Raw genomic sequence first — 26,636 nt, forward strand, 5'->3', positions numbered from 1 at the left:
TTGGCTTTGATACCAAGTGTCACAGGCCAAATTTTCTAGACTTACCTGTGCGACATCTTCAATGCGCCGTCTCGAGGATCAGCCTTGCATGCGCCCACATTTTGGCTTAGGATTACTGGTTTCATCCTACCTTAGATTTATTAGGGGAGAAGCTCCAGCTCCCGACCAGTTTGTGCAGGGTTGACCTAGTCCCCTCTTCAATGCGCTACCCCAACACCATTATGCATGCCCCGTGGTTGGAGCACTCCCAACTACAATTATTGCATCCACAAACCCAATGACCACGCACACTCGCTCTTAAACTCCCCATCACTCGTAACTGCCCAAAGCCCTGTCACGGCCCCCAACTTGAACCCGTAACATTATATCTTTCTTCTACTCCTACACTGTCCCATACCGTAAAATCAAAACCTCACTGTAAACTTTAGTTGGTTTCATCTCATGTAAACAAAATACCAGGAAACATTTGTGTACGAAACCACTTCTAGGGCTAGCAGCCCAGCTGGAAAAATCTTTAAAATAATAGTAACAACACCGATGTTAATAATCTTTCTGTTCGTTCATCTAATTTACAATGCAGCACTGTTTAGTAAGTAATTAGAGTTTGGATATAGAAGCAAGCAGTGCACCCATGCAAAATCGTCAGTCGTGGAAAATATTCACTGTCGAATCTCGATTCGATCAACCTGTCATTCTTACGCAGGTAGAATAAAAACCAAACTTCTATGAGAAGACTGAATGAATTAAACAAGACAAAATACAAAAACCATACAAGCACAGTGGAGCATTAAAATTTAAAATATATATATATATATATATAAATCATACTGTAACAAAAGTAATTACTCAAATCTGATGTTTCAACACACAATTTGACAAAATCTATACAAACAAAAATCTAACACCTAGAACAAAAATCTCTCTTTTTTTGAGACCCGGAGTCTTCCTCCTAAAACTAGCAAAGCAAATTACACACACTGTCGCCCATTTACTCAACACCCTGGGGCTACACAACCATTCTGGTCCTCTTCCCCCTCTTCATCTTCTATTTTGTACTCACTGAAGTGGTTAACTCTAAACTTCCACTCACCCTTGACGGGGTCATAGGATAGAAACTCAGCACCTTGCTCCTCAGCCTTTCGCTTCAGCATCTCCTTATATTTATCAATTTTTGGCCCTTCAGTGTACTGAATTCCAGTCTTTTTGTCAAAGCATTTTATATTCAGGAGCGTTACTTCTGCAGGCTTATTAAGACCTTGCCCAATTGGAGGTTTCTTGCCATCATCCATGTAGACAATCACCTCACGATTGTTAAACTGGACAAGAGACTCGAGATCAAGCCTTCGCACATCTGTTTCACCCAAGAACTTGATGCTTCCATAGCCATGGCGTCCAACTACAAAGTGCTTAACACAGCAACAGTATCCTGGCTCAGCCCCTTCCTTGGCTGCAAGTTCTTGGATTCGAGGTTCTGTGTCGTAGTCAGATCGTCGGAGCTTTGGCATCAGTGCCTCAATGGTGGCCCCGTGCTCATAAACAATTGCAGCTTCACCAGCCCTGTGGCCACCAAGTGTCAAATGTGGGTCATCTATTTGTACAGAACGATCATTGAGGACTCCATTCAGTTTGTGATCATTTTTGACAGGATATAGTTGCTCCTTCACAGCTCCATTTTCAAGCGGATTTTCTGCAGTCAAACAGTCATTACAGATTATGAATTACCAATCAAACTCACAAATAGTCACTCATAATAGCTAATAAGCCTTTGCCAAACACAAATTTGCACTATCGCACTATCTGTTGATGAAAATTTAGTCATAGAAATGACCTGTTCACGTAAATAAAGTCATAGAACTGATTTTTTGCCAATTTGATTTTATATTCATTGGAATTGGAGCAAGGGACCCAAAAGAGAAGATACGAAATTACATTGGTACAATACATATCAGCTAGAGTCCACATCAGAAACTAAATTGTTCCGTACCAAAAAAGCTTCTTTATTTTTGTGTTAATCCAAAAATCCCCCAACCTTGCTTCACAAAGCTGAGTTTGAAACTGTTGTCCCTACCGAACCCTCTAATCCTAGGGAAGCAGGAAACAATGGCCTTTGGCCATGTAGGTGACCACGAGGGAACTCAAACCCTTGAACTTGTGGAAACCAATCACAGGCCCAAATCACTCAAGTATCTTTCAAAGACAAAGGATGTGTCCACTAAAGAAACATTTCTTCCACCTGTAGCAACCGGATCACAAAAATTGAATACAAAAAAGGACCTCACAACTATATGTTTCCTATAGAGGAATTCCAAGGTTTGGCCAAAAAAAGACACTCCAGTTAATGGAAACCCATGTTACTATTGTAAATTGAAGCGGAGACAAAAGCACGAAACAAGGACCCAAAAGGCTTTTCAGTCAATATATTTAGAACAATACTATATGTACCAACTTTGAATACACAAATAAATATATATTAATATATGTCATCATGTAATTGAGTGTTATTTTATCATTAATTCAAAATCATTCAATCACATAATGACACACATTAAGTGTATACCCATTTGTATACACAAAATAAGTCCATATAGTTTTATTGATATATTTATCATCCAAGGGCTATGATTTTTTAAACATGGAAAGAAAAAGGAACAGAGCACTTCCATAATAAATGCCAAGTCGCAAGGACAGATAACTATATAAACAAAAACCAAAACTCACTATCTTTATCCTTGAGATTGAAGCCATCTTCTGGGGTTTTACCTGGACAAAAATAAAGAGTTCAAATGGTCATGTCAAGAAGTATGAAATGTTACATAAATTTTCTCTCTCATACACACAAAAACCTCCCAACTGATCTAGAAGTACAATACAGCTATCGGCTCATCTTTTTTCTTTTATGGAATTGGATGGAAATTAATGCTCACAGTTATAAATGGAAAAACAATCCTCTGGTAAATGTTACAGAAGCTCACAGACCGACACTATACAATAACCTTACCATTTTCGGGTACACAAGACATATCTTTTAATGATGAGGTCTTTGCTACACTAGCACCAAAAGAAAACTGTTCTGTAGGACATATAACTAGAGCTCTTGGATTCTCCCTAGGAATAAAAAGGGCATCTGCCTCTGGGGTGCTGGGGGCCTCTCCATCATCACTGAAAAAAGGAACCTGCATTCATCAATCAGGAAAGTTACGTGTATAACCAATATGGACAATCATTATCAATTAAGTTTTCACAAGTAGCATCCCACCTTCACACCATCATTCTTGGGATTATATTTCCTAGCAGGAAGCCTAATCTGCCTTTGTGACAAATGTCGAGAAGTCAATAAGGATGCTATTCTGACAGGAGCAGATTTTTCAACAACCTGATAGTAACCACAAGTGATTGTAACACAAATATTGAAGAAATAGTTGAAGTCAACCCAAACCCCTATAGTAGGCAAGGCAAATTTAAAGAATAATAAATTTACCGGCATGCTAGAAATTTCATATTGGATTGAAGGAGAAGTTCCAGTTCGGCCAATTGACATTTGAGGCATTGCAGGGAGTGTCCCAAATGGATTTGTGACCACAATAGGTTGCACGGTAACAAAACTCTGAGTGGCAGACCTGGTCAACAAAGGTATTGCAGTATGAATTCCCTCTGCTTTATAACAAATTTCAACTAAAGGAAGAGCAAATCAGAAAATCTTTTATTAGGACAACCATCACCAGAAACAATAACCAAGGGAAGGGAATAGGAAAAGAAAAAATAGACAAATAAATGTGTGATAAACTAGTTCTACAAGAGTTTGAGATACCACACTCAATCTAAAAAGAATTGTTTGGATTTACATGCATATGTTATACTAAACAAGAGCTTAAGAAGGTGAGACATACGATTGTCCAAAGCTATTCTGACCAAGAGTGCCCAATGCACCAGTGACGTTACTTGTATTACCTGCTACAATGGCAGATAAGTTAATAAAGTCAGCATTATCAGGCAAAAAGCTTGAGCCCTGTTATGCATATCATAAACTAGTATGAAGAGAAAAAAGAAGCTACCTGCATGTGTCTGACCCAGGTTGCTAAATCCAAAAGCACTAGCAGTTTGAGCAGTTTGACCCAGTTGAAATGGAATAGAAACAGAGGGCTAAAGTTGCAAACACAACAAAAATAAAATTTACATAAGATTTTAACAGAAACTTCAAAATCCAAAATCACTGTCAACGGGCAAACTAACAAACAAGAAATTCCAACAGAATAAGATACTTGCAAGAATTAAGCTGAGACACCTGTGGGCATGTATTCAGAATTTTTAATTCCAAGAATGTTGTTCTACTGAAATTTATATTTTGCCAACACGTAAAGAATGGGCATATTCAATAGTCCATACCACTTGCATATCTGTCATCCACCATGAGACTCAATGGAGATAGACTGAGTGTTATGTAATTAAAATTAGAATGGCAGATTGAAAGAAATGTACAGGACTCCTTCAACATACCAAAGCAGCAGAGAAAGACTTTCCAGTAATTGCCTAAAGAGCAATAAGCTCTAAAACTTTCTTCAAGACAAATTACAAAAAATAAACATCGTACTTTACTAAATATTAATTGGAGAACCATGCTTTAATATGACAATGAAAGAAATCAATTTTAGCGATTTCAAGAGTCACTTACAGTTGGTTGACCGAACAATGGTGTGCTAGAAGGAGCTAGTGATGGAGTACTTGAGAAAATGCCAGCAGAAAATCCAGTGGAAGGTGTGCTAAATAGATTTGAAGTACCAAACAAAGATGTAGTACTACTATTTCCAAATGAAGAAGTGGCCAGTCCAAAACCAGAACCTGTCTGTCCAGAGGCAGCAGAACTGAACAAAAGAGATGACTGAGTACCAAAATTCATGCTGGAGCCAAAGGATAAAATAGTACCCTGAGCAGCTGTACTATTGAAGACGGATGGCGATGAACCAAAAGTAGAGGGAGATGAATTGGCACCAAATGCAGAAGTTGATGTTGGTCCATGCCCAAATATGGAAGGAGCTGCAGATGAAGTTGATCCAAACGGATTGGGTGCAGATGATACACCAAAAGGAGAAGTACCAAATGCAGATGAAGTGGTGGTTCCAAAACTTGATCCGGTGAAAGTTGAAGTTTTGGGAGCAAATAGATTTGAAGATGTAGTGCTGGAAAAAGGACTAGCTGATGATGCCCCAAATACTGATGAAGAAGCAAAAGGGCTTGATGGAGCAGCTGATGAACTAAAGCCTATTCCCCCAGCAGATTGACCAGCAGGAAGTGGTCCACCTGAAATTTTGAATTGTAAAGTGGAAAATAAAATGAATCAGCCAATGTCACCACTTACAGCAACAAGAATAATTAAGGTTCTAGATTTCATCAACCTACCTTTATCTCCCAATTGATAATCCTCCCATCTCAGCTCCTCATGGCTTTTTTCTTTGTAGACAGGCATGGCAGATATTGACTCCAACTTTCCAGCAGGCTGAGTACTACTGCCAGTATCTGCTTCAGTTGTAGGAGTGTAAGCAACCACTCTACTTCCACCATGTTGGCCCCCAAAATTTGACTGCCCAAAGGCAGTGCTTCCAAATGTTGGTGTTGTTGCTTGGGATCCTGCATGATAGCATACCATAGTAAAAAAAATTATTTTGCCTACTATTGATGATCATAAAACAAGAAATGAAAGAGAAATAGAACATTGTAGGGTTAATGAGCTTCCCACCGACAGAAATGCTTCTCAGAAGATAAACAATCATATTTATTTAAGAAACTCACCAAATGGTGAACTCTGTGCCCCAAAAGGAGATGTACTGGTTCCAAATGGGCTGCTACCAAAAGCAGAAGTTGACTGGCCAAAAGCAGGAGAGGACCCAAAACTGAAAGATGCAGAACTAGATGCCCCAAAGGCAGGCATACTTGAAGCGCCAAATGCAGGAGTACTCGAAGCCCCGAAAGCAGGAGTGCTTGAAGCCCCAAAAGCAGGAGTGCTAGAGGCTCCAAATGCTAGGGTGCTCGATGACCCAAAAAGAGAGGTGCTTGAAGCCCCAAATGCTCCCCCAGAACCAAAAGCTGGGCCACTTGATGCACCAAATGAAGTTCCCATGCCCCCAAAGGCTGGAGTCCTGGTAGCACCAAAGGCTGGGGTACTTGCAGCCCCAAAGGCAGGGGTGCTTGTTGCACCATAAGCGGGAGTGCTAGTAGCACCAAATGCTGACTGACTTGTAGCACCAAAAGGTGTGGAGGAACCAAATAAACTGCTCCCAAATGCAGGCTGTGATTGCTGAGTCGTGCCTCCAAAAGGACTTGATTGAGTAGGAGTGGACCCAAAGCCGAAAGTAGGCTTTGCACTGAAAACAGAAGAACCTATGTAATAGATAAAGGGAGAGAAATCAGTTTTTCAAAGATTAGGAAGATAGCATAAGTCAACAAGATTAACAAGCCTTTCTAAGATAAAGCAATTTAACAGTAAATAAGTTAGTTACATGAGATGTCCCACAAATGCCATTAATTTCAAGATCTGAAACTATTAAAAACCGGTAAGGCTGCCATGTTTAACAAAGTGATCAATAAAGAAACAAAACCAGCCTAAAAAAGAGGGCTAAAACAGAAACACCACTGTGTGGAGAATACAAACCATAATGTAAAGAAAGATGAACCAAGTGTCGTAGCTATATGACAGGCTCCATCTTAATATGTATACAGTATGTTTCTCTGTCATATAAAAGATGTTCACACTTAATTACTCGTACAAGAGAATTCTGTCATATTGGTGGGTATAAACACCTATCATTTGTACACCATTAGATAAGGGAAGTTTTGGCAAAGGATGAGATAACCCTTGTCTAATAATAATCATAACTTTAAGAATGTCTGGTGGAGATTTAAAAAAATAATAGAAGAGACATTAACACAGCCAATCCAAAGGAGTAAACAAGTGAGTTTGCTTCCATTAAAAATCTCATAAGCTCAACCTAGAAAATCAGCTAAAGGAGATTTAGTATATTCTAATAACAATAAAAATACAATGAAAACAATGTTAGAAGAACATATCTGTGAATTCAAAATATTGTTTTTTTCTTATTCAGAGGGCAAAATGTTACAATATATGCAATTACAGGGAAGATATAGAAAGAAATAAATCAAATTAAATCCCTAAAATATATATTCTATCCTAATATGGTTTGATAGTCTTCCTAATATAACTAAATACAACCCAACACTCCCCCTCAAGCTGGAGTATATAAATGATATGCACCAAGCTTGTTACAAATGAAACTAATTCAAGGACCTCGAAAAAATTTAGTAAATATATCAGCTAACTGATCATTTGAACTGACATGACTTGTAGAGATACAGCCTAACAGAATCTTTTCTCGAACAAAATGACAATCAATTTCTATATGTTTTGTTCTTTCATGAAACACAGGATTCGAGGAAATGTGAAGAGCAATCTGATTATCACAAAATAATAACATCTGTGATATTTCTGCAAACTTTAATTCTTGAATCAACTACTTCCACCAAATAAGCTCACAAATGACTAAGGTGATAGCATGATATTCTACTTTTGTGCTAGATCTGACAACAACATCTTGCTTTTTACTTTTCCATGATACTAGATTTCCTCTAACCAAAACACAATACTCAGATTTAGAACGTCTATCTGATGGAGAACCGGCCCAGTCAGCATCTGAATACCCAACGATCTGAGTATGTCCTTTATTCTCGTATAACAATCCTTTTCCAAGTGCCCTCTTAATGTACCTTAAAATCCGAATAACTGCATCCCAATAACAGTCACATGGGAACTGAAGGAATTGACTTACAACACTAATAGCAAAAGAAATATCTGGTCGTGTGATAGTGAGATAATTGAGTTTCCCAACTAGCCTCTGATATCTCCCAGGATCTACAAGTGACTCCTCCTGCCTAGGTAAGAGCTTAGTATTAGGGTCCATGGGAAAGTCTATAGGTTTGCAATCTGACATTCCTGTTTCCTTCAGAATATCCAATGAATACTTCCTTTGAGAGATAACAATTCCAGATTTAGACTAGGCGATTTCTATACCAAGAAAGTATCTGAGTGGATCCAAATCTTTGGTTTGAAAATGACTAAATAGATGCTTCTTTAATTGTTCAATACCCTCCTGATCACTTTCTGTAATAACAATATCATCAACATAGACCACTAGATAGATACATTGTCTTTGTGGAGTATGTCTATAGAACACTGAATGATCAAATTCACTTTGTAGCATGCCGAATTCTTAAATAACAGTACTAAACCGACCAAACTAGGCGCGAGGAGATTGTTTTAAGTCATATAGAGAACGACGAAGCTTACAAACCAATCCAGACTCCCCTTGAGCAACAAAACCAAAAGGTTGTTCCATATAAATCTCTTCTTGCAGTTCACCATGAAGAAAAACATTCTTGATGTCTAAGTGATGGTAAGGCCAATGGCGAATGACGGCCATAGATAAAAATAGACGAACAGAGGACATTTTAGCAACAAGAGAGAAAGTTTCATAATAATCAAGACCATATGTCTGAGTGTATCCTTTAGCAACCAACCGCACTTTCAATCTATCAACCTGACCATCAAGACCAACTTTAAAAGTATAGATCCAGTTACATCTAACCGTTGAGTGGCCAGGAGGCAATGAAACTAGTTCCCAAGTATTATTAGCATGTACAGCAGACATCTTATCCACCATTGCTTGTCGCCATCCGGGATCAGATAATGCCTCATGAATAGTAACAGGGATAGATACAGAGGATAAAGTAGATACAAAAGCATAGTATGGTGATAATAAACGATGATAACTAAGAAAATTATAGATGGGATGAGGATTATGAGCTGAGCGTATACCTTTGTGAATGGCTATGGGAAATTGATCATCAGGAGGTAAGACCGCAGTGACAAAGGATTCTAGAGCAGGAAGGAGGTGCACCAGGTCTGGAGAGACTGACTCACCTGAAGGAGAAGCAAGGTCATCACCTGCAAAAGGACTAGTGGGTGTAAGATCTGCACTAGTAGGAGAACGGTTAGGCTCAGAGTATGAATCTAGTAGATGAACAATGTAGGAAACAAGAAGAACTTATGTGATAGGAGACTTGTCCAGTTGAGAAGAAGACGAAAAATAAAGAGAAGACTCAAAAAATGTAATGTTTGCGGAAAAGTAGTAGCGACGTGTGTCAGAAGAATAACATCGATAACCCTTCTGAAGACACGAGTATCCAAGGAAGACAAATTTAACAGAATGAGCAAACAATTTATCTTGATCAGAAGATAAATCATGAACAAATCACGTATATTCAAAGACACGAGGTTGAAGAGGAAACAACAATTAATCAGGATATAAAATAGAGTGAGGTACCTGATTCTGCAAAACTGAAGACGACATTCGATTAATTAAGAAGCAAGCAGTGAGAACAACATCTGCCCAAAAGTGGAAAGGTGCATGATTATGTATGAGTAGGGTACGGGCAGTTTTAATAAGATGCCGATTTTTATGTTTGGCAATTCTATTTTGCTGCGGAGTATAAGCATAGGAAAATTGATGTAAAATGCCCTTGGATGCCATAAATTTAGTAAATGGAGCGGAAAAGTATTCACTTACATTATCACTGCGTAATGTACAAATAGTAGTGGAGAATTGTGTTTCAACTTCAGTAAAAAAAGATTCAAAAATATAGAATAATTTAGATCTATTTTTCATTAAAAATAACCAAGTGCAATGCAAATAATCATCATAAATGTAACAAAATATTGAAAATCCAAAACAGACACGACTCGACTAGGTACTCATACATTGGAATGGACTAACTCAAAGGGTGATGTAGCCTGTTTATTGACACGTTTTGAAAACAATATACGAGTATGTTTTTCAAACTAACAGGACTCGCAATTAAAAGACGATAAATGTAACAAACCAAGAACCACCTTCTATAGTTTGGATAAACTAGGGTGTCCCAAACGATTGTGAAGGAGCGTCGGAGACTCAATGATGGCACAGGCTACAGAATCAGGTAGACTTAGTCGGTAGAGGCCCTGTGACTCACATCCTGAGTCAATCATCCAGTCCGTACTGCGGTCCTGTATAAGAACAGAGTCATTAGTAAAGGTAATTGTACAATTTAGGGAACGAATAAGTTTGCTAACAGAAACAAGATTAAATGGACAATCAAGGAGATAAAAGACAGATTTCAAAGCCAAGAGTAGGAGAGGATGGGCACAACCTACTGCCTTTGCAGTAACAATAGGTCGATTAGCTAATATTATAGTAGGTAATGAAGTAGACTTAGTAAAGTGAGAAAATAGATGAGGGTTACCGAAGATGTGATTAGAGGCATCGAAATCAATGACCCATGGCTCAGAAGAGGATGAGTGAGTAAGACACACAGTTGAATTACCCTGATGAGCAATCGAAGCAACAGATGATGAAGATTGTTTTGCTGTCTGATATAAGAGATACTCTTCAAGATCAGCACCTGTGAGAGTCAAAGATGGTGGAGACTGTACTCCAGATGAGTCAATAGGAGAATCGGATGTACTCGTCTGATCAATATTAGCAGTTCGAGGAGGACAACCATGAAGCTTATAATATTTGTCTTTGATGTGACCCATCTGTTACAATAATTGTACTTTGGCCGATTTCCTCGACCACTACGCTCGCCTGACTATTGATTCTAGGAGACAAGAACAGATGAGTCAAAATTAGAGATACTGAGAAATCCAGTCATAACTCTTGGAGAAGACACATGAAGTAAACGAGCAAAGACTTCATCAAGGGTGGGGACGACAGCACTAGCAAGAATTTGATCTCAAACATGAGTAAGATCAAGACTAATGATAGTTAATGTAAGAACCGTAAAGAATTTATCTCGTTGGGCTAAGTCTTTAGCTGCAGTTTTACCAAGAGGTAACAACAGATTGAATTCAGTCTTCAGAGATGTCATCCGACCCAGAAATTTAGACATACTCATGTCTTATTGTTTTAAGGTAACCAAAGTTGATACAACAAAGTATAACCATTGAATATCATTAGTGTACAGGAATTTGACTTGAGTCCATATGTCATTACATGTGCAATAAGCTTTAAAGATAGAATGGAGTTAAGGATCAATGGTATTTCATAGCATACTACATAACAAAACATCAGTCCTAGTCCATATAGGTTTATTAAATGTAATATCCTCAGCTCTCTTAGTGAGATAGTCTTCAAGACCCTGTCTCATGCACCATAATTCAACGGATGTAGCCCATGAAGTATAATTATTGCTCCCTATTAATTTTTCTGTAGTAATTATTGGAAAAGAATTAAAAGGAAAGAGAGAACCTGGTTTGGAGCTTTCAATGGACATGTTGAATTACAAATCAAAGAACAGAAGAAGCTTTCTAAAGAATAGTGAAGATTTGGAGCAACCGAGGCTCACAAAACTGATCAGGAGACTATTGTATAGTGAAAAACAGCTTCTGGATGCGTGAACAGTGAAGGAAGTTTCCGGTGACGTCACCAACAGCGCATTCAACAACCAGTGGAGGTGGGTTTTCAATAGAAATGATCACCGACTTCTACTGAATCGATTGACGGCGGCGATGTAGTCCCACGTGTACCGAAACAGTGGATCGAAGATCACATTCTAAGCAAAAAAACGATCGGCGAGTGTAGCAAATTTCGGCGTCCAATGATGGCAAGCTTACCATAGATTGACTCGTCGGAGCCTTTTGAGTCCAATAGTGCTAGCGGTGTAGGCTAACGGGCACCGGAAAAACAGATCCGAGATGGAAACAACCGACACGGGCAAACGATTCCGGTGACCAATGACGATAGAGTCACCACAGACTGACTTGTCAGTGTCTTCTGAGTTGACTGGAAGTGGCGGTGTCGACGCACGCTCGCCGAAGAAGTAGATCGGCGATGGAGGTTACCGAGAAGACTCACGGCACGTGTGGCGGCGTATGACAGCTCTCTTTTCAGAGGATTGCTGACAAAGTCATTTCAATCACAATGGTGTAGACAGGGCCACCGAAAAAGGATAGGAACACGGTGGTCAAAGAAGAACGCTGGAAAATGATGTGGATTTCGTTGCAAAATAAATCAAGATTACCGAAAAATTCTTAGAAGCCTAATATCGGCTCTGATACCATGTGATTCAGAATATTGTTTTCTTTTTATTCAGAGAGCAAAATGTTACAATATATACAATTACAGGGAAGAAGGAAATAAATCAAATCAAATCCCTAAAATACATATTCTATCATAATATAGTTTGATAGTCTTCCTAATATAACAAAATATAACTCAGCATTAACAAAATACAACTCAACAATATCCATCTCCAACCCCCTCATAAGCGAATAGTTCGCTAGTTCACACTTGAACAAGTAGACATGACACACGCACCAAAAGAAAGAAAACAAAGGGGCGCAAAAATACCCCATGCAAACTCCATTCCAAAATTACTAGCAACTAAGATATCTATCAACTGAAAACAATAACTTCTTTCTCAAAAATAAAAATAAAGATTAACAAATCAAGTAAAAAATGGAGATAGCAACAAATAAATGGGTAAATTATTACAAATCATTTTAATCCATAAACATACCACCAAATGCTGATGAGGAACTACTGAAAGCAGGAGTGGAAGATGCTCCAAAAGCAGGCATTGAACTTCCAAAGGCTGGAGATGATGATGCACCAAAGGTTGTGGTATATGAGAAAGGTGAAGATGACTGGGCAGTACCAAATACACCAGTTGAACTGCCCCCAAACACTGAACTTGTCAAACCAAAAGGGGTTGTGGTACCAAATGGTTTGGGAGCAAAAGGATTGTTACTTGCATTGTTGGTCTGCCCAAAGACTGATTGGGTTCCAAATGGGCTACTAGATGACTGCCCAAAAGCTGTTTAGAGGATACACCAGTTAATTTGATAGTCCAAACAATAATTACCAACCAATCTCCACATGCACATAGTTTCCAATGATCAGCAAACAGTAGAATTTTTAGCGGCAGCACATTAACAAAATGTTATCGGATAGAAGAAACAGAGTGCTTGACCAATAAAAAGAATTGAAAAGTATTCACAAATCTGATGTGGTAATGATCAGTATAGAGCACCAAAAAGTTTACACACGCAACAAAAAATCATCTAATTTTACGGATAGGAACCTTTACCCGTTATTCGGCAGACGTCATAACTTTTGAAAAAAAAGAAGCAATTATAGTCCATGAAGATTTATACAAGGTACAAAGGTGAAAGGAACACTTACGGTTAGTTGAGCCGAACATTGTCTTCACACTGATTATTCTTTCTTTCTTCAGTCCAAAATCAGTTACCAAGCCTTGATTTGATCCCAAGCTAAACTCAGAGTTAAAAAACGTACAAAAGAAACAAGAAAATCAGTCGCTACTGTCAAATAAAACAAGTGTATTAAGATTGAAATAAAAAACACAGTTAATTTCCAAATCATTTTAATCAATATCACTTCACATTATTACAGATAAAATCAACAGAAAGAAGAATAGTTTCAAATAGGGAGAAAAGAATATGGTCGAAGACATAACGACAGTTGGAATCATGGAAATATATTGGTTCGACGAATCAATTTATTTAAAAATAAATGAAAACCCAAGCTAGTAACCTGCAATTAAATGAATGAGCAGTTAAGTGAAATAAGTGAAGAAAGGTACTCACCGTGGATCTGAACTCCGATGGGCAAGAGAAAGAACAGAAGCAAGGGTTTACAGTTGCACGCCCAAACACATAACATTAACATACACCTTATTCACCTACATGACGATATAATTATGCAAATTTGGAATGATGAGTAAAAGAGTAGAGTGGTCTAGCTCTAAACAATGGATTGGTAATCATAATGGGCTAGACTTTTAATGGGCTTCCAAATGATAACACATTCTTTGGATTGCATGCTCCATGACAGGCAAACTTAGATATTATATTAAATTAAATGGGAGTTACACAAATTCTTATAATTTATATAGGATGATTTTAATAGAAGATAAAATGATAAACAGTCATAGAGTTACACACATTTAAATTTATACTCATTATTAAATATTTCTTTTTCACATCAATGGCAATGAAAACTTGATTTGATTTATTTTTTGTACTAGTTTAATAATATAGATCGATGAAAACAAGACGGCCTGCAGTAATTTAATAGGGTTGATTGTCTTATTGATTTTTACTCTTATGTAGAATGAAGATACCTTTTCAAGGACACCATTATAAAAGCGGTGGAGTAGGACAGATGGTGAGATGGTTTCAAAAATGGGTGCAGCTGCAGCTCCTGAGAATAATGTAAAGGGGAGGAGGAAGTCATCCTCGAGGGGTCACCACAGATTCGTTGGGGTTAGGCAAAGGCCATCTGGGAGATGGGTTGCAGAGATCAAAGACTCTCTGCAAAAGGTCAGGCTGTGGTTAGGAACATTTGACACTGCAGAGGAAGCAGCAAGAGCCTATGATGATGCTGCCAGGGCCTTACGTGGTGTTAATGCACGCACCAACTTCCAATTGCCTCAATCTGAATCTAACTCCTGTCCTTCTAATCGTGTCTTGGCTGATATTATAGAGCCTTTCTCATTTGAGGAAGTTTGTGGGCCCGCCACCGAAGCTGATGGTCTTCTTGGTGCGCTTAGGGCCAAGCTATTTGAAGGCAAAGGACCTGATTCTTCTTCTAGGCTGCAACCTCAACCTAATACTTTTGCTAACAGTTCATCAACCTCTCATAATAATAAATCAGCACCAGCCTCAGGTGTTCCTCGTGAGGTTGGAGTTGTTAATGTTAATAATTCAGGGCCTGTAGGTAACGACTCTGACGACTTAATTCTCATGGACCATGATCACGGTCAGGATGAGGTGGCAGCAGCAGCTCATGTTGGTGTTCAGTGGCATCATCCGGGACCAGGACAGACTGCATCAAGTGGCAACATGGCGTGGTCTAGTGAGCCGGCTGCATATCAAGTAACTTGGGCCACACAGATGAACCATGTCCCTGAGAATGGTTTTTATACCACAACAAATGCTACATCTGCATGGCCAAATTCTGGGGCAACTGAAGCAACAGCAATCGATTTTGATCACTACCCAAGACAACTGTCAACAACTAATGCAGTGAGAATGCCACCAATCATTCAATTCAATGGAGCACCGGAAGGTGTTTGGTCATCAGAGCCACAATTTGTGCACTGTGAAAATAAGGCCGGTTGGGGTGGTGCTAACAGTAACAACTCTTGGGATTCTCTCCTCTATATGTCCTCTGTGCTAGGGTGACATACCACACCATGATTGCGTTTACGTAATTCTTTATTTAATTAAGTAAGCGTCGTATCATGTACTTGCCATTTACATATATATAATACGGACTCTTAAGCTTTTGGTTCCACGGGTTCTAGGTGCAAAAACTTGCCAACTAATTGGCATCCTTTGTGCCAATTCTGTATCATCTCTATGTGAGAACTGGTCATGATCTGATAGCAACTCTGAAAACTGCTGATAAACTAGTACAAAACCTAAGTTGTCAGGAAAAATAATTGACTAGATTCTGTGATTACCATACTGTGAAGTTCCAAATATAAAGTTTTCGGAACCTTGTTAATGGAGTGATAGCAACATATTCCCAGTGCAGCAGTCGTTCAAAGTTTTATGATGCAATGTTGGAGACCATTACCGAAAAGATAACAATATGCAGGTTAATTTTGTAGAATATTCTGATTGGATGATTGGGCAGTGTGACAATGACAAAAATATATTACAAATTATAATATATAGTCTGAAACGATATCTATCTAATAAATCCACTGAGAAAACTTATAAAGAGATTTTGTTTTCTTCTCAATGACACAGATGCTATCAAGAAAGTAACCTTGTTATCAGCATGCTATTTTTAACCTAAAGCGGGGATAAGAATGAGAGCGCCTGTAAGCCTGGACAAAAAATCATTTGAACTCTGTCTTTAATATCGAATAAAATACCCAAGAATCCAAAGCGTTCTCTCCTTTATCCTGATGTAATCTTTTGTGCTAACTGCTAAATAATAAAGAAGGTTCACGGAAGAAAAATTAATCAAGGGCTTGTGAAAGTGGCTGCTGCAAATGGTCCTGCCTCCACCGCATTGGTTACTCTTAACAGGATAATAGGATTGATTCTGTATAACTAAGAAAGCTGACTTAAATGATGGTGGTATTAGAAATTGTGCATCTTGTGTTACGTATTCTTCAGTGCAATTGTGGGGTTGGTTACTATAATGAATTATATTTTAACTTTAATGATTAATATACGCTGCACTTAATTATTTCTTGTAGGACTTCTTTGACCCAATACTTCGTCCTTCTTGGAATTCAATACACATCTGCAACAATTGCATGTGCCTTTATCAACTTGGTTCCTGTGCTGACATTTATGGCACTACCATCTGGGTATGAATGTGTAACTGACATCTAATTCGTATTTTTCTGAAAAGGTAATTGAAGTGATTTACAGAGGAATGCCTTTGTTTATACATTCAAGCATGGAAGCTGAAACTTCAACCATGTATGGTGTTAGAGACATGCACTCTATCAGGAGAAGTGAGAGATGGCTTTGACTTTAGGGAACCATCTTAATTATCGCCTTCTTGGTTTCTTAGTCAAACAAATATAAGCAAGGGATATCCCTGCCAATGTTCATGCTCTGCAATTATGTCCTTCTTCGGCGCTGTTCAGTCAGCCATCTTGAGTTTGACCACAAGGAGGAACCTTTCCATGTGGGTTCTCGAAGTAAATATAGAAATTATAGCAATCCCGCATGCTGTAAGTACTCCCTTCTGCATGTGATTGCAATGTAGTCAGAATATGTCTTTCTTTTTTCTTCTTCCACTCAACGGCCAATAGTTATTAGGTCAAGTCTTAATTATATTAGTCTGTTGGTCCAAAAGGTTTCAAAGAGTTGCCAAGGTCACTGCACCGCTTGATACCAGACCAAATTTAACATTTTCATGAGTACAATGTTAATTCACAGTAAATTAATACATACTAATTCAGATAAAAAGTAACAAGTCTTCATCTTTCAGTGCTCCGGAAGATGTTTTCATGTGACAGAGATCTGCATTATTCATAACTAGGTAATCTGGTTTCACATTTTTTTATCTGTATTACAATGCTTGGTTAAACAAATCAGGCTGCATCTTTTTTGCATTAACTATTATCATATCGATCTAACCTGCTTTAATGGAACCCAAGCTTTTTAAAAGGCTAATGATGTAATGCCGTGCCAGACTTTCTATGTCGACATGCATATCTTATACTTGGTTAATTATGCTTTGTGTGATTGTCATGGTGTTTGTCCTGTTTTCACAGCAAACTTTAGCCCTCTTGTTCAGATAATGGCAGCTGTATTTGATATTCTATTCTTGCATGAGCAACTGATCTTGGAAGGTAAAATTTTCTCACCGTTCATGATTAATTTAACACGTGTAGTGCCAACTATATAAATTTATGATGGCTTTATTGACCACTTGTTGGGATCAATTATTGTGATTACTGGATTGTGCCTTTTTTTGTGGGCAAGCAAGAAATGCAGAACTGCGCAACCAAAGATTCAAAGTAGCTCAAGATCAAGTTGAAGAACTCAAAGAACAAGAACCAAAATTGCAAGTCTTCACTGTCTGTACTGATTCAACTTGTCATGGAAACCATAAGTTTTTTAGGAAAAACAAGAAGAAATTTTAGTCAATGCTACTACTGATTGAAAGTTGTGGCATTCGGATAGTTATTTGTTAATAATCTCACTTGGTTTATATTCAATGTCTCTTTTTCAGTCTGTCCACGATATAAAAATTAATGCAGCAGTCTCTTCTTCCCTCAGTTTCAGTAAATCAATCTGTTTACCTCATATGTAAACACAAGGATTCCAAGTAGCTACAGTGAGAATTCAGTTTTTCCAATGATGGAAAACTGATGTAGTTAAAGATAGTTTAGAATATATATAACGGTAAATGCAGTTATAGTTAAAATAAATGACCATACTAAAAACAGTTAATTTATTGTTAAGTAACACTCCAAAAAGGTACACACACTGAAGAAGTACGAACTTGAAGAAGTACAAATTAAAACTTATTTTGAGATATGAGTAAAAGAGTAGAAGCAACTGGTGGATTAATTGGATTGTTGGGCTTGTTGGTCACATTTGAAGCCTTCCTTATCTTTCTTCTTTCCCCTCTTTGCATGCTTATCAGACTTATAATGACCCTGGTGTTCAAAAACATCAGTGATGTCCATGTGAACACCAGGATCACTGGTGTTGTAGCTGCTAATGAACATTATTGAGTTATTGACTGACTGGAAGTTGCTGTTGACATAAGTATTCATTGGCTCAGCCTCACCATGTGACAAACCATGATGAACATTTTGCTTATCATCCAACTCGCTTCGCATACTGGCACCAATGTTACTTCCAGCAAGAGTAATGATTCTCACACCATGATCATCATCCTCATCTTCACTGTGGAGACTAGAACCAGTCTTATAAAGATCAGTTATTGCATTCACCATGTCTCTCACTTCTTTATTATGGGGATGTTTCTCTCCTTCACTTTGTGAATGGTGGGTGGGATTCATTGTTTCCGAAAGCATGATGTTTAATTTATTAGTATGAAAGATATAAGTTGGTTATGATTGCAGCTGGGTGATATATATATATATATATATGTGTGTGTGTGTGTGTGTGTGTGTGTGTGTGTGTGTTTATTTATTTATTTATATAGACTCAAAATAAAGGAAGCTAGTGCCTTAGATGTCAATAAAAGGATATAATCTAATCCTTAGAGGAGGATGACTTGGGAATGAATTCATCTCATGTTCTTGAAAGAAGCTTTTGTCGTCCTCACTCCATCTTATTTCTGTAGTACTTAGTATTCTATCAAGAAAAGAATCATTCTTCTACCTTCTTATGAAAAGCCTTGTCTCATTTTTTATCGAAACTGCACGAAGATGACAGCCGTGTTGGGAGTTGGACCTACAACATGGAAGCAGGCCAGATTGGGCTCATTTGTTGATCACAAAATCTTAAGTTACACTGTGGCGCAACGAAGCCGCGTAATGGGCCTCACCCATAGCCGAAGTGCATTGTGTCGATGCCTTGACAAGAGTAGTAAATGTGAGAAACTGTTTGACTGTGAAGAACATATACGAAAGAAGCGCCCAACTCAATTCTCGCTTGAAAAGATTTTGGGTAATTTTAATCCTAAAAAAAAGCCTCAAAATCTGAAAACCACGATATATCTATTCCAACTTCTCTACATAAGCCTTCATCTCATCAGGTTATGGAGTTTAAACAAATTGTTTCCTTTTGATTGATCTGTCTTTACCTGTACAGTTTTTTAAAATTATGAATTAGGGTTTTTGTTTAATTTAATTCAGATGCAGCATGAGGGCTCAAATGCTGAACAAGACCTTGAAAGGCAAGGAAACAACAATCAAGAAGTTTCTGGTGTTGAGGACAATCCCACTCTGCCAACCATTGTGATTTCCGACGGTGACTCTCATCACCAACCTTCTAATGATGAATTGCCTCATGTTTTATCTCCCAAGAAGGGTTATTTTTCAAGAACAGGCAGTTCTCACGAACAATGCAGGTATCCATTTCTGTAATTTTCCTCTAATTGTTAGGTTACTTTCTTAGCTACGTTTTGTACTGGTAATCCTGTTCACTATCGTCATATTAGTGTTGGCCTTGGATTAAGCTGGAAAAAACGGACTGCATACTATAATTCTACTATTTTGCCTCGCTTTCCTTATGATTTATGGCAAAGAACTTAAGAATGTCATCGAGGCTAATTGCAAATTACCCATATTGGTTTGTTTGTCAATCTTCAGAGTTTGTCAGCAGGACAAGGAAGAAGATCTGATAGATCTTGGATGCAAATGCCGAGGTGGTCTTGCAAAAGCCCACCATTCATGCATAGACACTTGGTTTCGCACTAAGGGATCTAACAAATGCGAGATTTGCCAGTAATCATTTTCTAAAATCATTCATCATTTTGACTTAGTTTGTTTTTGAAGGCATCATAAAATTTACGAATTTTTGCAGAGAGGTAGCTGCAAATGTACGTCCTCCAGAGTCCCAGCCGGGTGTAAGTATTCTCTAAGTACAAAGACTTTTCTCAGAAATCTAAGGATACCTGTTGCTAGATATTTGATGCTAGTTCAAATCATTGGTTTTGCTGAAAGCTGTAAGCAGAAATTGGATTGCTTGTTCGAACTAAATAAGATAGAGTAACATGTATGTATCAGATGTTTACTAAATAAGATAGAGTAACATGTGTGTATCAGATGTTTTCTTCTATTTTTACTCGAGCACTGCACCTACTTTGTGTTTGTTTGAAGGAGTCTGTTTTTGGACCAAGATACAAAATGGTGACAATTATCATGTAATGTTTGGATTTATTGAAAAGCATAACCTTGTGTATAGGTGAATGGTTGTGTCTATCATAGGCAAAACGATGCTAAGATATTATGAATTTTGTTTCAATATGCCTTTACGGTTTCTAATTGATCTGTGTGACTTTTAATTCTTGTGTTTGTTGAAGTAGACAAATTACTTGGTATGGAGTATCGACCAAACCTTTCGATCACAAGATCGTGAAGGGGTAAGAGTTATGGTAGCCAATTTTGTGTATCATTCCTGTGGCCATCCTGTTTTGCATATGGTATTGATTTCTGGTTTCACATAAAATCATTTATATAACAGGTATGCTTCAGTCCACTTTGGGTTGCATTCTCAATCCTTGTTGGTGGTCTCCTTTTGGATGTGTTGATATCGATTACACTTGGGGTCTCTGCTCTGCCAGTGAATATTATAATAGGTACATGTTTCACTTTTTTAGACTTGCCATCTGTTGGTATTGAAATTCTCATTCTTCCCAGGCTGCCAAGTATGCTTGATGATGTGAAACTTTAGAGCATTGTCCAGGTGTTATTGTTGTGCTTGGACTTGGGACTGCACTTCGACTTGCCCTGGAATTTTGCCATGAGTGGAGTTTGAGGAGAGTTGTGCAAAGGGGAGATACAAATGTGAACCTGGGATACCGTCCTGCTGTGTAGGTAAATCTGTATATAAAGAAGTTTAGAACTTAAAAAGTAAAATCTAAATTTGTCATATTTATGAGGGCACCATTGTGGGTTACTGCTGACATGGGTACACCCTGATGAATAGTAAAACCATCTCTACTTGATTGGTTTGAGAATTTATAAATTTTGACATGGAGCAATTATTGGGATGGCTAAAAAATGGTTATAGGTCTTGGCCATGAGTGAGAGCGTAAGCTGTTTACTTGATGACTATATAAATGGTACAGTACTTGCATTGCAAATGGCTACCGCCATCAGAATAGACTGGAGGAGCTGTTATGAACTTTATCATGATGCATGTACGTGAGGTTATATAATTTATGATTGCAAAGAAATGTGACGCAAAGTAAAAATTTATGGCGGGTTTTAAATGGTGGTCGAATGACTCGAATTCAAATGCATTGGCACTGGGAAGTTTCATCTTTTTTGTTTTTTTTTTTTTTGGTCTGGCGGTGTTTTCTATTTATCCAGCTGTGTAAATAGTTTGAAACAGAACAAATTAGAAAGAAGAATAAGGATTTAAAATGATGCAATATCCGTGCTTCAATAAATTTCGGATAACAAACAGTCTCAACTCATGACTAAGGAAGGAAGCACGTTTATGGTAAAAAGCAAAGGGATCTGGAAGCTTGTGGGTCAAGCTAAAGGAAGCATCGACGCAGTTTGATAAGTGAATCGTGTCAGAGTGGTATTGGAGAGAGGTAGATGCACACGTGCGTTAGCCTCTTTAGACTTTAGTCAGGAAGACACACGTGAGCTACACATACATTTTCTTACTCATTTCCGAATTGCTAAACTAAAAAAAATCTCGTGTCTGAATTTGAATCGAAGAAAGATGACTGTGTTGTCAATGGGATCACTGCCTTTGGGCTTCCGATTCCGACCCACCGATGAGGAACTAATTAACCACTATCTCAGATTAAAGATCAACGGCCGTGATTCCGAGGTGGAGGTCATACCTGAAATCGATGTCTGCAAATGGGAGCCATGGGATCTACCTGGTATGTATCTCTTTTAAATTGATGCCTTTCTTGGAATAATGAATAATGAATAATTCTTCTTCTCATTTATTTATATTCTTGGTAGTGCTCTGCTGACTGACTAAGATTCGTTGTTCGCTGTCAAATTAGGTTTATCAATTATAAAGACGGATGATCCGGAATGGTTCTTTTTCTGCCCCCGTGACAGAAAATACCCAAACGGCCTTCGTTCGAATCGTGCTACTGACGCTGGATACTGGAAAGCTACGGGTAAGGATCGGACCATTCGCTCTCGAAAGTCTGGCTCTGTTACTTCCATTGGTATGAAGAAGACCTTGGTTTTTTATAGAGGTCGTGCTCCTAAAGGCAAGCGTACCCACTGGGTCATGCACGAGTATCGTGCGACTGATAAAGATCTCCAACCCACCAAACCCGGCCAGGTTCCCTTCTCTTTATTTAACATATCTCCACCCTGGTTAGTTTTAGGTTTTTTTATTTTTTATGTTTCCTGTACTTTATTTTGATCGTTTATAAGTTTAATTTTATGACAGCTATTCTCCATACTCAAATTTCAGTTGTTGTAATTTATGTGATGCTATCATAATTTGCAGGGTGCTTTTGTCCTCTGTCGCTTGTTTAGAAAATCAGAGGAGAAGAATGGTGTTCTCAAGTATGATGAAGAACAACCAGGATCTCCTGTTACAATCAAATCTTCTCCCGATGATACCTCCTCTGATCTTGTTCAAGAAACTACCATGCCCGACTATGGAACCAATGGTAATGCTGCAGTACCTTTAGAGAGCTGTTGCAATAGTCATATGACTTCTGATATGGAAGAACATTCTCTAGAAGCCACTACAGTTGAGGTCAGAAATTGATTCTATTCACTTCTCTTTATCTTTCTTATACCAATTATCCTAATTTTCAGTATTAGTGATGCATTCCATCAACTGAAGAATTTGCTTTTGTGCTTTTAACTCTAGGAATATCCTATTGTGGAGGAAACTTCTTATCTACATGAGCCTAGCAACTGTCAAATTGATTGCAAAGTATTCTCACCAATGCAGTCACATTATGCAGAGCTAGCACCATTCATGGCTTCTCCCTATGCCAGTGACTTCGGCAATAGTAATGTTGAATTGAACTTTCAGGGTGGCACTAGTGAACAGGAATTTGATTTCACTGAGTTGTTAGATGAGTTCTTCAATAACCATGATGAGGTCTGTTGTGAAGACTCGAGCATTCAAAAGGACTTGCTTCTTGAAAGTGAACTGCAGTCCTCAGGTCAACAGTTACTATCGCCAGCAAACTTTTTTGCCAAAGACAATAGTATATGCAATCACACAGACACTGAAATGTCTCCCGTACAGGTAGATAAATGACTCACTGGTAGCTTGTAAGTCACTATGTTGGTCATTGTAGCGCTTTCATGTTTCTTTTACAACTTTATAGAGTGATTTGCTGGCATTATCTCATTAATCTGTTGCTTTAATGGCTATATGTTTAAATGTTGTTCTTAGATGAATGCTAATGGATGTTGTTTTGAACTGTCAACTGTTTCAAAGAATCCTGTGAACTGTGGGAGTGAATTTGTTAGTAGCACTGGAATCAAAATCAGAACTCGTCAGCCTCAGCAACCACCAGCCTCGTACAACTTTGTATCTCAGGGCACTGCTCCGAGAAGAGTCCGGATGAAGATGAAACTTGCTAATGCACTACCAGTTAGTAATGGCAAGGAGAAAGGTGTGAGTCACATTAGAGAAGAAGATGAAGTTCAATCTGCCTTTACTGAGGTAAGGATTGCCAGGTCAAGATAAATTTGAAGGTCTTATCTGATATGCATTCACACCCTGTTGAGTCTAATATTTTCTCATTCAGGTCAATCAAGCTACAGACAATAATCCTACTCCAGATGAGCAGGATAGTGAGAGCCAGCTGCTCAAGTTTTATAAAAGTAGGGAAACTACTGAAGAACCTTCTGCGAAAGTGAGGTTAAGGGTGAAACGAAATAGGGAATCTGGAAGGAGCAGCAGTACGGGACCATCAATTTTTCCAGGTGCAGCTGCTAAGTGCCTTGGTCGCAGTTCATTGGTTTATTTGCTCAGTATTATGTTGGTTGTGATCTTCTTTACAGTCATTAGCGGGATATGGAGTCACCGAAACATCTTGATGTTGCACTAAGAAAACAATAGGTGGTTCATTGTTCCTCTGAATGTTTACTATGTAGGAAAGAGGTATAGTATTGTAAAATTGTGTGTGTATGTGTAGATTAGGTAGTATTCTATATGGAATGGTTACTGTTTGTGTAACTTTTTTTTTTTTTTCCTACGTACCCTGGGGTAAGCTATGCATGATAGTTAGAATTAATAGAGGGAGTTTTCGTTTGATATATTTGCTAGTTCAGTTGTTCACTTTGTCATAGTGTTTATCGCGAAGATAGAGTAATAGGTGAAGTAATATGGATGACAAAAGAAGCAAGGTGGAATATAAAGAAGCAGAAGAATAGCCAGGAAAGGATAAGGATGAGGGCCGAGAGAAATAAGAAATAGCCATTGGGAAGCTGGAAAAGTAGCAAACAGGAAATAGAAAACCCAGGTGTATAGATGGCAGTGGGTTGGCTTGACTTTAGCGCGGCTCACTGGGTCTACCGACCCAAGGCCCCACAGTTACAGGGTTTTAGGCTGGGCGGGGCCGGTTTGCTAAAAACTCCCACGATACAATCTTTATACATCCATGCATACATATTTTTATATATTTCATGCTAGATTTTGAACGCGGTGACTCGTTGGTTGGCCTGGTAAAACAATTTTTTTAATTAAAAAAGGCCAAAGGACTATTTCCCACTCAAAGTAGGATGGTTTTTCAAGTTTTCTTTTATTAATTTTGAAAATTTTATTTATTCACTCATTAATGGTTAAATTTAATGGTTTTAAGGGTAAAATTATTATTTTGTCTGAAATATTAAAAATAAATTTAAAATTTATTTTATTTTTCTCCTTTAAATCTTAAAAATTAATAATTTTTCTTAATCCAAGTTTTTAAAAATAACATTGTCCTTTTAAGGTTTTCAAATTTTTAGATCTAATTTTTTTGACAATGATCGATGATTTTCAAACATCTACTCTTCTTATCCATTGTAGGAATGGCAATTTATACTCGATTTTAGGGGTTTCGATCCTCTCCGACTCTAAAGAGGAGGGGATTATTCAATAAAAACGAGGAAAGGGGCAGGGGTTGATTATTACATATTGTTAGATTTTATGAAAACTTTGTATTTGAACTAAAATAATAATGAATATTTTGTAACTCTTGTAGCAAGTGATATTTTGGGAGAATATGATTTATTTTATTTATTGAAATACATAAAGGAATTAAAATTTATATTTGCGGATATGGGGAGGGGATTTTTTTTTGCGGGGAGGGGACGGGGATTCTTTGTTATCCCCTTAACGGGGATGGGGCGAGGACGAGGATTGATATCCCCTCCCCGCCCCTCCCCATTGTCATCCCTAATCCAATGTCTCCTCCTACCGGTTGTGCATCTTCCGACATTGATTTTACGCCCATGGGTGCTTGGAGACGAACTGTCTTCGTCTCTGAACGAAGACGATTCATCTTCATCTCAACGACGACACCACATGGCATTAGAAGATGTATGGTTGGAAGGAGAAGGCGTCAAAAAGGAAGAGTAAGTGCTTGGAAATCGTCGGTCGTCATAAAAAAAATTGGATCTAAAAGTTTGGAAACCTTAGAGGAAAAATACAATTTTTGAAAACTTGGATTGGGATAAAATTATTAGTTTTTAGGGTTTGGGGGGAAAAAATAATATGACGAACGGATTCAGTTAATTTTAACCGTTCATGGATGGGTAAATGAGATTTTCAAAGTTAACGGAAAAAAATTGAGAAATCAACATATTTTTTTTGGGAGGGGGGGATTAAAAAATTAAACAAAAATTATTTTCCAATTACCGAAGCATATTATCTTGAACATTTTAGTGATAATTTATCATTTGTGGGGATAGAATGTTGTGGTTATATGATTCAAAATATCATAATATATTACAAAAATATTTATTTATATTATATACAAATGGAAGTATGATATGTATATTATTATCTATTTGTTTTCAACGTTTAAATTATTGAATTCTTTGAAGATATATTCTATGATTCGATTCTGTAATTTGAAATCAATTTTTACTTGATCTTTTATACACATAATTATCTCAATCATGTTTAGGTGTAAATTGGATTGTTTATTATCTAGCATGCATTCACCTATATTAAAAACGGATTTTGATACTACAATCAATGATGGAGGGATCAATAAATCTCGGACTATAGCGGTAAGCACAAAAAACCTTTCTAGATATGTTTTCCATTATATTAAAACATCTAATTTCTCATCACTATATTGTTTAATAATTTTTGGATAATGATCAATATTAATATAATTATAAAACTTACCATAATTTAAACTCTAACTCACAAATTACTTACCTTTGCACAA

At 37.7% G+C, this 26,636-nt stretch overlaps 5 protein-coding genes and 1 pseudogene across 11 annotated transcripts; 4 read left to right on the plus strand and 2 right to left on the minus strand.

Moving 5' to 3' along the window:
* Positions 1-780: 780 nt before the first annotated feature.
* On the minus strand, positions 781-13,882 carry LOC123210073 (nuclear pore complex protein NUP98A-like). Of its 5 annotated transcripts, none has more exons than XM_044628261.1 (14): positions 13,712-13,882; positions 13,287-13,375; positions 12,622-12,918; positions 5,785-6,372; positions 5,395-5,622; positions 4,670-5,295; positions 4,113-4,140; positions 4,053-4,067; positions 3,888-3,951; positions 3,479-3,617; positions 3,257-3,373; positions 2,999-3,173; positions 2,719-2,760; positions 781-1,687 (listed from the first exon to the last, which is right to left on the minus strand). In XM_044628261.1, exons 2-14 carry the CDS (start codon positions 13,303-13,305, stop codon positions 993-995), a joined length of 3,033 nt encoding a protein of 1,010 aa, XP_044484196.1. In that variant the 5' UTR covers positions 13,306-13,375; positions 13,712-13,882; the 3' UTR covers positions 781-992. The 5 variants fall into 5 exon arrangements, with proteins under 5 accessions (XP_044484196.1, XP_044484197.1, XP_044484195.1 ...); XM_044628262.1 differs by having other exon boundaries at positions 3,888-3,948; positions 13,712-13,881; XM_044628260.1 differs by having other exon boundaries at positions 3,888-3,948; positions 4,053-4,140; positions 13,712-13,881.
* A 379-nt stretch (positions 13,883-14,261) lies between these two features.
* On the plus strand, positions 14,262-15,420 carry LOC123212576 (ethylene-responsive transcription factor ERN2-like). Its single transcript, XM_044631753.1, has one exon. The coding sequence runs from the start codon at positions 14,297-14,299 to the stop codon at positions 15,308-15,310; it is 1,014 nt and encodes a 337-aa protein (XP_044487688.1). The 5' UTR covers positions 14,262-14,296; the 3' UTR covers positions 15,311-15,420.
* Positions 15,421-15,945: 525 nt separating this feature from the next.
* On the plus strand, positions 15,946-17,745 carry LOC123210649 (annotated as a pseudogene).
* A 426-nt stretch (positions 17,746-18,171) lies between these two features.
* Positions 18,172-18,633, minus strand: LOC123210652. The gene has a single exon (XM_044629123.1). It carries the CDS (start codon positions 18,631-18,633, stop codon positions 18,172-18,174), a length of 462 nt encoding a protein of 153 aa, XP_044485058.1.
* Positions 18,634-19,162: 529 nt separating this feature from the next.
* On the plus strand, positions 19,163-21,268 carry LOC123211487. Of its 3 annotated transcripts, none has more exons than XM_044630252.1 (7): positions 19,163-19,334; positions 19,435-19,649; positions 19,891-20,025; positions 20,105-20,147; positions 20,607-20,663; positions 20,765-20,879; positions 20,941-21,081. In XM_044630252.1, the coding sequence occupies exons 2-7, from the start codon at positions 19,435-19,437 to the stop codon at positions 20,964-20,966; spliced, it is 591 nt and encodes a 196-aa protein (XP_044486187.1). In that variant the 5' UTR covers positions 19,163-19,334; the 3' UTR covers positions 20,967-21,081. The 3 variants fall into 3 exon arrangements, with proteins under 3 accessions (XP_044486187.1, XP_044486186.1, XP_044486185.1); XM_044630250.1 differs by having other exon boundaries at positions 19,170-19,334; positions 20,987-21,268; XM_044630251.1 differs by lacking the exon at positions 20,607-20,663 and having other exon boundaries at positions 19,167-19,334; positions 20,987-21,268.
* Positions 21,269-21,413: 145 nt separating this feature from the next.
* LOC123211486 (protein NTM1-like 9) lies at positions 21,414-24,433 on the plus strand. The gene is made up of 6 exons (XM_044630249.1): positions 21,414-22,145; positions 22,275-22,564; positions 22,736-22,990; positions 23,108-23,494; positions 23,690-23,917; positions 24,003-24,433. The coding sequence occupies exons 1-6, from the start codon at positions 21,980-21,982 to the stop codon at positions 24,303-24,305; spliced, it is 1,629 nt and encodes a 542-aa protein (XP_044486184.1). The 5' UTR covers positions 21,414-21,979; the 3' UTR covers positions 24,306-24,433.
* Positions 24,434-26,636: the final 2,203 nt, after the last annotated feature.

Source organism: Mangifera indica, chromosome 3 (assembly GCF_011075055.1).
Source record: "Mangifera indica cultivar Alphonso chromosome 3, CATAS_Mindica_2.1, whole genome shotgun sequence".
Lineage (NCBI taxonomy): Eukaryota > Viridiplantae > Streptophyta > Magnoliopsida > Sapindales > Anacardiaceae > Mangifera > Mangifera indica.

Bases quoted from the DNA above. Each gene is read 5' to 3' on its own strand.
- LOC123210073 (XM_044628259.1), bottom strand. The intron at 6,373-12,621 runs GTATGTTTATGG...TCTATTACATAG, and splicing joins TTCCTCATCAGCATTTGGTG to GTTCTTCTGTTTTCAGTGCA. The intron at 3,618-3,887 runs GTATGTCTCACC...TTTGTTGACCAG, and splicing joins CAGAATAGCTTTGGACAATC to GTCTGCCACTCAGAGTTTTG.
- LOC123212576 (XM_044631753.1), top strand. From the start codon at position 14,297: ATGGTTTCAAAAATGGGTGCAGCTGCAGCTCCTGAGAATAATGTAAAG.
- LOC123210652 (XM_044629123.1), bottom strand. From the start codon at position 18,633: ATGAATCCCACCCACCATTCACAAAGTGAAGGAGAGAAACATCCCCAT.
- LOC123211487 (XM_044630250.1), top strand. From the start codon at position 19,435: ATGCAGCATGAGGGCTCAAATGCTGAACAAGACCTTGAAAGGCAAGGA. The intron at 20,026-20,104 runs GTAATCATTTTC...GAATTTTTGCAG, and splicing joins AACAAATGCGAGATTTGCCA to AGAGGTAGCTGCAAATGTAC. The intron at 20,148-20,606 runs GTAAGTATTCTC...TTGTTGAAGTAG, and splicing joins CTCCAGAGTCCCAGCCGGGT to ACAAATTACTTGGTATGGAG.
- LOC123211486 (XM_044630249.1), top strand. From the start codon at position 21,980: ATGACTGTGTTGTCAATGGGATCACTGCCTTTGGGCTTCCGATTCCGA. The intron at 23,495-23,689 runs GTAGATAAATGA...ACTGTTTCAAAG, and splicing joins CTGAAATGTCTCCCGTACAG to AATCCTGTGAACTGTGGGAG. The intron at 23,918-24,002 runs GTAAGGATTGCC...TTTCTCATTCAG, and splicing joins TTCAATCTGCCTTTACTGAG to GTCAATCAAGCTACAGACAA.